This window comes from Pseudopodoces humilis, chromosome 7, assembly GCF_049639895.1.
Source record: "Pseudopodoces humilis isolate 2021_Gansu_Grassland_sample_001 chromosome 7, ASM4963989v1, whole genome shotgun sequence".
Classification (NCBI taxonomy): domain Eukaryota; kingdom Metazoa; phylum Chordata; class Aves; order Passeriformes; family Paridae; genus Pseudopodoces; species Pseudopodoces humilis.
In genome coordinates, this window is record NC_142206.1 from 32,089,976 (window position 1) to 32,100,268 (window position 10,293).

At 39.8% G+C, this 10,293-nt stretch overlaps 1 protein-coding gene across 3 annotated transcripts in view; it reads right to left on the bottom strand.

Moving 5' to 3' along the window:
- The window catches only part of SCG5 (secretogranin V), a 29,398-nt gene extending 20,142 nt beyond the window's left edge, over positions 1–9,256 (bottom strand). For 2 of the 3 annotated variants that reach the window (XM_014250049.2, XM_014250047.2), the window contains exons 1-2: positions 9,147–9,256; positions 7,768–8,000 (exon numbers count right to left, since the gene is read on the bottom strand). In XM_014250049.2, coding sequence (XP_014105524.1) covers positions 7,768–7,999 — 232 coding nt within the window. In that variant the 5' untranslated portion in view covers position 8,000; positions 9,147–9,256. Of the gene's footprint in view, positions 1–7,767; positions 8,001–8,666; positions 9,056–9,146 lie in introns of those variants that run through there. The other variant, XM_014250048.2, reaches the window with a different exon arrangement.
- Between the last annotated feature and the right edge of the window lie 1,037 nt (positions 9,257–10,293).

Here is a 10,293-nt window from a genome sequence, read left to right on the forward strand (position 1 = left end):
TCAGAAAATTTTCATGTTCGTTTCCCCACTGATATTCATTCGATTCCATTTTCCATGCAGGTGGCTCAAAGTCCCAGCTGGTTCTCCAGCAGGTTTAAAACCTTCCCATGTCTGACGGCTGCTACAAGGCAGATTTCCCACCTGTCCCAAACAGCCCCTGGTGAGCATTCCCAGTGCAGAGCTAGAGGGCTCCAGCCCCTGCCCTGATGAGCCAGAATTACCTCAGAACTCCAAAAGCAGAGGCTTTGCCATGCAAAACCACCCCAGTCAAGATGAGGCTTCTTTTGCACTCGGATAAAAGCACTGGCACACAATGCAGACACAAGGGAGTGGGGAGATGAAGAGCCCTGGTGGGTAAGACCAGGCCCAACGCTGCTCTTTGGTGCTGCAAAAGGGACTCAGATCAGCTAACCTGATGTGCTAAAGCATCCCAAGGGGAAGAACAGCTTCTTCAGCTGACAACATTCTTCTTCTCATTCATCCCAGCAGCTGAGAGCACAGCTGAGTGCACACACCATGGCAAACACAAGGAGAAAAGCTCTGGAAACCTCTGGAGAGTGCCAGAGATCCTATCTCCTGGCACAGCACCAAAATCAAGAACAGTAAGAGTCTCTTCTTTCTCTAGATTACTGAAATATCTCTTCAAAGAACCAAGTAAACTTAAAAGTACTCTCTTACTGCAAGTTAGTTTAAAATTCAGGTGGGAAATGCAGCAAGGCATAAATCCTAGCATGCTCAGAGAATCACAGAATATGCATTGCTGGAAGGTACACACAGGGATCAACAAGTCCAACCCCTTGCTCTGCACAGCACCATCCCCAAGAGTCACACCATGTGCCTGAGGGCATTGCCCAGAAGCTTGTTGGACTGTGTCAGGCAGGTGCTGTGACCACTGCCCTGGGGAGCCTGCTCCAGTGCCCAAACACCCTCTGGGTGAAGAACTTTTCCCTAATATCCAACCTATTGACAACCACAGGAAATTCCCTTGGGCCCTGTCACTGCTCAGCACAGAGGAAAAATCAGTACCTGTCCATCCTCTTCCTCTCCTGAGGAATTTGTAACTCCAATGAAGCCTCCCCTCAGTCTTCTCATGACAGACAAGAAAGGAAAAAAAAATATTTGAAAACAAGAGATCATCATAATTCAGCTGTCTTCACTGATAGATTTTTTAAAATACTTTGGGACCATATTCCCATGGTAGATGGAATTTCAGAGATTCATATCAAATTTCTCGATACCATCTACCAATATTAGAAAATACAGTTACTATAAAGTACCAGACAATACAGAAGCTATCATATTCCCTCTCCAGGTTTCTTACCTCTCCTACTGGATTTTTCCCTCTACTAACATGTACAAAAAAATAACTGAGGCTACAAATCCCATTCTAATTGATTAATTATCTTTAGGTACACAACAATCTACTTAATTCTAAATCCCTAGAGACCTGCTATCTTTCTTTCCCAAAAGCTGCTTGAGATGTGACTTTTTCTCCTTTGGTGGCATCTTTTAAAGATGACTTTATGAATAGCAGCAGTAGTCTGTACCACATAACAGTGGTTAGTAGGAGCTTTTAAGAGTTGGAGTCACTTTATCTTCTTGGTTCCTCAGCAGAGGTATGTGATGCCTGCACACCCTCTTGCAATCACAAGAGGAGGGTGTTTCAAGAAAAGGTTTCAAAGCCTCAAATCTAAAAAGGTTCCTCAGTCAGATCCACCTGCAAATAAAAGAGATCTAGAGAGAAACAGGGATTAATACTCTTTTCTTTTCATGTTCTCCATGCACTGACTTCTCTGACAAGCACACCAGATTTTGGCTTGGCTTTCTTATTATTCACTGCTGGTCATGGCTTCTCAATTCATATGGAATCAAGGATATTACAGGCCAAAGTTTCAAAGATTTTTCCTTCATAAAAATAAAGTCACACCACCTCATTGTTTTCCTGTTTGTGGTGTTAGAGGTATAAACATTTTATGTGCATTTTCTTCACAGACTTGTGCCGTATCACTCAGATAAAGAAAATCCACTGCATGCTGCTGTTGTCATTTTGCACCGTCACTAGCTTTAAATTCAGAAATTAGCATTCTAAGGCACCTCTCTTATGACTGCCTCATACTGCTTATACTCAACACTACAATTTGTTGAATAAAATGCAAAGAAAATAGGTATTTTTAGTCACATCTATACAAATCTAGATAGTTACATATTGTATAAAAAACTGTAGGTTTGCCACTTCCATTTTATCTTAAAAAATTGAGATATTAAATTTTTAAATCACATTTTCTGGGCTATTAAGATAACTTGAATAAAAAAAATCAAACAACAAACCAAAACCAAGAACCACAACAAGAAACAAATCAGCCTCCCTGGCTGTGGGAGGTGTCCCCCAGCTGAGCCCTGTGCAGCCAGCCCCGCACTCTGACACGGCTCCCCCCAGATGCTGGCACAGACTCTGGCACAGAGCACCCAAACTGGAGCAAAGAGGCTGCAGCCATCACACTGCTCTGTTTGCTGACCCCCAGATATTGTACATTATTGCCTGTAGTCAGCCAAGGAAGTCCAAATCTATTGGGGTATAAGCACAGCACGCGTTAGCCCGAAAAGGAATGAGTGCCAAGGTCATTTCTGCACTGGTCTCACTGACGGAATTCATCAGCAAAAGTTTCTGCAACTTTCTAATACAAACATTTTACTGTTCTTGTAGGAAACAAGTATCTGCTTGCAGGTATGATACAGGACAAACAGCAAAGTAATACAGTTATTTACTGTTATTTACTACAGTTATTTACAGTTATTTACTGTTATTTACTAATAAGAAAACCCTAACTTTTCTTATTAGTAAAATGAAAACAAAATAGACACTATTACCATGCATAAGAATCTACATAATTTTATGGACAGTAGGTGTGATGTAGAGTGTTACTCATACAGAGTCTGTGCTGACAAGTCATTAATTACTAGTTGTTAGTAGACATATTTGTATAATGTTCCAGACTTTCTTGAGTTTTATCATCTCAATCTGAGAAACAATAACTACAATTTTTCTAAAACAATAAACATTCTTATTTCCTTTCAAAACAATCAAATAAACCCCAGCCTGTTCCCAGTAGCTATGAGGAGTCTCTGCAGGAGAATAAAAAACCTCCCTAAGAGGCATTGTATTTTTAAAATTTCCTTATACCTACAATCACAATTTTAGAGACATCATTTAAAGCTGTCACTGAGGTTGACAGCATTATGCCTCTTCTGCAGACTGAAGACTTCAGACTCTGAGCTGTCATGCCAGTACCTTTAGCAGCAATCATTTTGTTTGAAGTGGTTTTAAGAAATAAAAACAACTGAATCAAACACAAACAAACAAACCACACAAGAGGCTTCCTGTTGTACAGAATTTATGGTAGGCAATATTTGCAGAAGGAAAATGGGACTTCGCATTTCCAATTATGAGGTGCTATAAACTGTTCAAGACGAGCTACTGGTGCCCCCGTGCGTTTTAGTGAGATTTTTACTGTTGTCCTATGCAGGGTATAAAAGGCCTGAAATTTACATTATATGCTTATTCTCTTCCACTCCTCAGAAAAAGGAAAACAACTGAAAACCAAACAATAACAAACAAACAAACAAACAAAAAACCCCTTAAATATTGGCACAAAATTGTAAGCATGCAAGGAAAGAAAAAGAAGTGTTGTCTGTTACCTCATAAATGCCCTGCCAGACAGAAAAAATAACGTTATGTTTTTTGAAATGTCAAATGCATTTCTTTATTTTATTCTTTTTTTTCCTCTTTTAACATAGATGCAGACCCCTTCATATTTGCAGAAAGCTTGAATATATCCCAGTAAGGCTTGCATAGTATTTTAGTGATAAGCTGAACAGTAAGCACAGAAACACAGCTACTCATTAAAAATTCCTAATTTGCTTTTCTATGTTTTCCAGTCTTTTTATAGATGCTGCTAAGTGACTCCAATATAGCTTTCTGATAAAATGAATTAACAAGGAGAGTGAATATTATTAGAGAAATTAGACTACTTAATACGAGTTTATTACTTTTTGGAATTAGGGGATGTACAGAAAGAGAAGTCTATTAAGTGGCCAGCAAAACAACAGCTGCTCCCAAGACACCCCTTTCAGCCACTAAAAATGTTTTCACCTGACACTCATCAGGCAGGCTCTGTTTGGCTCCTGCCATGCTGTTATGCCATGCAGCCTGTGCTGGCTGCAGTACACCAGCACAGGGAATCAGCCAGAAAATTCCCACTTCTGGGATATATTTGTATTTATATTTAACTAGAAGAGCCCTAGCAAAGGAAGAGAGCTCACGCTGCCTCTGCACCTCCTTGAACTTCACAGGAATTTCCTGGTACATTAAACTTTCTATCAGGCATTTTCTAGGCACTACTCCTATTTTAGCTGACCTGAAGTAACAGTAAATTGACAAACACAAAGGAGAAGATTAAAAAAAAAAAAAAAAAAAAAAAAGCCATGTGTTTAAAGATTTCAACACAAGAAAAGGCAGAAATTTCTTTCAATTAACGAGCTGGTTTTTTTTTTACCCATCAACAAGAAAACTATCTGGTCACTTCAAAAAGAGAGCATATGCTACAAAATGTATTTTCTGAAAAGTGTTCTTTTTTAGTTTTCTTTGGTATTGAATATGTTTTTGATTGAACTTTCTACAGCCAAGTCAGCACTAAACTTCTTTTGGAGGGAGGAAGGGATAGGGTGAGTGTGAAGGTAAGGAGGGAATGATCATGTACAGTTTCTTACAACACATCCACCCTCTGTTTTTTAGCATTTTAAAGTCAAAATACAATGATTAGCACCAGAAAAAAAACTGAGATAGAAAATAAGCATGATCAGGAACTCTGCTTGTGAACTAACAGCAATAATATTTCTGTTGTGTATTCATGGAAATAATAATAACATGGGAAATGTTATTATAATAGTAATTCAAATTAAAAAACATTTCATTATAACCAGGTTGCTAGAGTAAACCTGTCTATATTACAGCAGCCTAAATTTGTTCCCAAATTCCTGACAGTATGTTGCTTGCAAGTGTACACATACAGTGGGTGAATTCTTGGCATTCTGAAAGTGAGTGGTACCTCTGGAACTGTGGCTCAGCTGAAGCTGATGGCAGTGACCGCTGCCAACAATGCTGCAGGTCTGTGCTGCTGGGGCTATTTCTGACAAAAACCTTTTAAGTAAAACCATCTTCTGCAGGAACTTACTAAATGTATTCAGGTCTAATTGATAGGGGGTTGTTTTTATGCTGAGATGCAGTATCTAGTCAAAATGAGAAACAAATCCACTCCAGAGAAGTCAGGGCCTTAATGATGAGAATGCAGGCATGGAATGAACCCGGTTTTAAAATTTTTACATTGGTCACTGGAACCTGCAGTCTGAAAAGTGGTTGGAAGTCAACGCTTCTGGCAGCTCAGAATTTCTGATAAATAATAAGCATTTTATACCAAACTTAACTGTCCAACTTTTACTTTCAGTAAATCCCAATGAAGACAGTAGTTCAGACGAGTAGTTGGTGAATTACCACTTTGCCATGATGGTATTTATGATGAAAACCCTGTTTTGCTGTGATATATTCTAATAACTGAAAAACCCCTTTCTTTCCTTCCCCCTTAGATTTCCTTTCTATTATCATGTAGAATTTTTTAAGCACTTGCATATGAAATTATTAGCCAGTGAAAAGAGTGTGACTATATTATGGAAAGTCCATAGGTGAATTCTTCAGAATGTGAAACCTTGTACTGACATTATCTAAAAACATATGTACTTATTTTTTCCAGAATGAAATGCAAGTTTTGATGGATTAGCTATCCTATAATTCATGGTCTATATTTAAAAATAGACTCACAGTGGAAATTCACTGAATTATATGTACTTGTTTAAAACAGCAGTATGAGAAAATATTTTGTTCAATGATGTAAGACCCCATTAACCTTGAAACTGGAAACAACACTTTCTTAGGTTGAAGTTTCTAATCAGATGCTTTTAGACATACATACCTAGAGACAGACACACATCACCCAAGTAACCAAAGGAAGAGTAAGTAGTTACTATCTGAAAAACTCACCACAGAATACTCAATAAAAAGCAACATTTCATTCAAAGGTCTGTTTTACTTGCCTATTTCTGAATGACAGCGTTCACCCCTCAAGACCATATTACTTTTGCAGAAATTTCTCAATAGGCTGTTAAATATCCATGGTAGGCTTGAAAAAAAACCAAAAAAACCAGAAAGAGAGTCATCCTCATCTGAGCAAGACGGAGAGTTAAGTATGATAAATCAACTGGATTTCAGTTTTACTCTGTTACATATGTAGACGGATTTTTTTTAATTTGAAAAAAAAATAAAAGGATAAACAAAAAAATGTTTGTCCAACCTGCTGCTTGTGGAAGACTGTAGGGATGACTGGAACACTAGCAATTACTTCAACCTCACAAACACTAGAAAACTTTTGATACTTATATGAAGAGATGCACAGACCGGTTTTGCTAACACTGTAATTAGAAATTAACATCAAACAGCCAAGATTAAATATTTGACATAGATTCATATTTGCTTATATTTTCTAAGGTTTCTCTTTTAAAAAAAAAGAATGTCTAGGAAAAAGAGGAAAATTGAGAGTAAAATCACTCACTTCTACCATCTGTCCCAATTTCTCTATGCATGAACATTCTTAAAGGAGAAAAGGGTACACACCAAATAATGCTCTTTAAACTAGTATCTGTTATTTAAGTTTGCAGAAAAATGTGTGTCCATCAAAGTTTCTTTGGAAAATATATAAACTTAGGTCTGCATTTATCTGGAAGAAATGCCTATTCAGCTTTAGTCCTCTCCTTGGTCTCAATTAAAGCAATTGTATCTGTTTGGGTAGGACAGTCTGCAAATCAGAATGAGGATAAAACAGAAAACATAGACTTATGAACTGGGAGGCCTTACTGCACTGTGTCAGACTGACTTAATTCTGAGAGGAAGGTTGAGGGATTCTGCCCTGTTTTGATGTTCACACATAAACAATAATATTTGGAGTTTCATACCTTCAACCTTTTGCTGTCATGACAAAATAAAAGCTGGTTTGTTCAGTTAAAATAGCAACACTCTGAAACATTATCCAAATAACCTAACATTTGAGCCAGATATTTCAAATTATTTACATAACTATAGAAGACTGACTCCAAGGAAAAGTTACACAGTGTGAGATCAGATGTAATGGCCACAAAAAAATGAAGTTGAGCCCAGAGCATTCATCTCTGCAACATGGTTTTGAGGTGCTACTTGTGGACACAGGGAGAGGAGCACCCCCAGTGTAAGGTTTATCCCTTTATCTCACATGGCACCACAACCAATTGACCTCTTCTGGTTTGCAAATGTTTCTAAATATCCATGGAATTTGGGCTCTACAGATAACATTTGTTTCATGTGAAATACATGTGCAATATATTTATACATAGTATTCAGGAAAAATTTAGCAAACCCATTGTTTTGAGGCACTAGAGATTAGACAATGCCAAGACAACATAACTTTTTCTGCAAAGCCTGTACCTTAAAAAAGCCCAATACTTCTGCCAAAAACATTACATTAAGGAAGGTGGAAGGTGGATGGTGATTTTAAAACAAAAATCAAACAACATGGTAAAGCAGTCTATGACTTTATGCTTAAGATATTCTTTCTGCATCTAAAAACAAAATACTGTTACCAAAGTATACTAATAAGTTAATCATAACTCAAAATAGAAATTAGCTACCTTCAATGCTCTGTGGACCAACAAGATTCGTAGCCTGATGTGCTGGATATTCTACCCGGGGTCTGGCAATGCCCAATTGCTCCATAACCCCATGGAGGAGCCTCTGAATATCTGCTTCAGTAACCCTGTCAGGTGTCCTCGGGCTGTGGCTAAAAGCTGAAGCCAATCCAAACGCCAGCAGAAATATCATGTTGCAAAGCAAGGTAGTTATCATAGTTGCAGCCACTTTCATCCTGTCAAAAAGAAAGGAATTTGATTATAAATTATACTGGGGGGAAAAAAGTCCTACACATATGGCAGAAACAACATCTGATCCTACTATTGGACTTCATACAGTTTACTACCACAGGTTCTAGGGGCAGCTGGAAATCTAGCCAGCTGCAAACTGGGTGTGGGGAGCCAGGGACAGAATAGGGTGCATACGTTCTCTTCTAAAAGAAATATTTAGCAGCAAACTGCAGAAATCAATTTGCTGATCTGCATTTTTCTGTAACATTAATTAACAGTCGCTGCAAACAAAATTAATCCACTTTTTCATTTGATGAGAATACGTCATCCACTACACCATCCACCCCCTCCATGTTTATTATGCTATTTATAAAGCTCTGGTCTAAAAGCCAAGAACTCTTCATCCAGGAACTGTGTTTTCCAGGCTCTATTATTTCATTGCCTGAAAAATCAATAATAAGAGCCTGCCGAACAACCTGGATGTGTTTTGTTTGCACCTTAAGACAAAAGGCTTCCGACTTCCTATGCACCGTGTTTCCCACCTGAAGCAAATAGATTTTGTTTCTTTCCTTGAATCCGTTTCATTAAATGGCTGCACGGTGTGGTTTAATTAGGACAAAAACACCCCAAAGCCGCCAACAACAACAAAAAAAACCACAAGTACCACTTACTGTCCTCTGTTAGGCTGAATTTTAATCAGAATGCTTGCCTTCTTAAAGCTCCTTTCCCCCTCACATCAGACACTAATTGAAATGCATCACTTCCAGTCCCCTGGATAAACAAAAGCCCCTCGAGCTCCCCTTGTCTTCCTTAACACACGCGCAGCTGCCTGATTTCTTCACGCCAGATGTCTAAAGATGCTCCAATGCTCCAGCCTCCGGCTCAAGGCACCTGAAAACGCCTTTGAGGCAAAAATGGCTGAAACCCTCAAAGCTGGGAATGTTCCCCGCTCGGCCTGTGCGCGGCTCCGCCAGCGCACCGCGCTCCTTCCGCAGCCCTCCCGCTCCATCGGCCTCTGCAGCCCCCGCCTCGAGGGCAAACATCTGCTTTCCACAGAGCCTTCCCGCTGCCCTCCGCCGCCAGCGGGCCGCCATCCCCTCCCTTCCCCTCGGCAGCAGCCCGGAGCCGCCGGGCCGGAGCGCCCCGCTCACCTCCGCTCGCAGCGCGGCTCTGCGGGGCGGGGGCTCCCCGGCCGCGCATCCTCCGTGCGCAGCCGGGGCCGGGGGCTGCCCGCACGGACAGGGAGCTCCTGGGGGCTTTGGCCCACACACACAGAGCTCGGGGGATGTAAAAAACCTCCCTTTTTAACTTAACAGTCTAAAAATACAACTGAAGGGTTTTGATGCCTTAACGGTGACAGAAATAATTACATACTCCTGGGAGAGTATCCATCTTGCTGCTGTCATTTCTGTCTCTACAATACTACAATCCATGGTTTAGTGTTACCTAACTGCAGGTTTACAGGGCAGCAACACGGCAACCATCTCCAAGGCCTTGAAGGTAAATGGCTCAAATTAAGCAAATCTAGACACATCATGCAGTGTGAATGTTACCAATAAGGTAACTACACAAGTCCTGTTAATGGAGTTGCTCATCTAACACAACATGTGGCAAAACAGTAGCTTCTAAAGGTTATTTTATGTGTCACACCTTCACTGCTACTGATGGGAATGCATCACATCGCAGTTTAGTATAGCTGTCCACAAAGAAGTTGAGATTATGCCCCATAAATCGCAACGGTCCCATTGAACTGCACTTGTACATGTGGATTATTCTCTTTTTACCAGTCTCTGGTACATTATGGAAGTTGTAACTTGCAGGATTAAGCAGAAGGGACTTCCACTTGGCATCTAGTGTTTTTTTCAGCAAAATATAATCAACTTTACATAAAGGGATGTTTGTCCAAACTGTTCTGCAAAACTTCTAAAAACAGAACTTCCTTAAACCATTTTTTTCTGATACAGGTTTCTTTGTCAGGGCCCTACCAAATTCCCCCTAAGAATCTAAATTTAGATGCTTCAAGACTAGCTTGAATGGATGATCAAAAGTAGCTTACTGCTCCACACACTGTTAATATATACCAAATATTTTGAATGCTAATGCAGCTGTGACAATCTCAAGTCTTAATCTTCTGAACAAGAATCAGTGTGACACCTCACTATTACAGGAGTCAGACCTCATTTTTCTTCCTGACCCTGCCTTTATTTCCTCCTGTCCTATTTCCAGCTCCTACCTCCTTGCATCAGCGATCACAGCTGGGAGATGTTTTGCTGATCCTTACCCGAGATGATCCAAAAC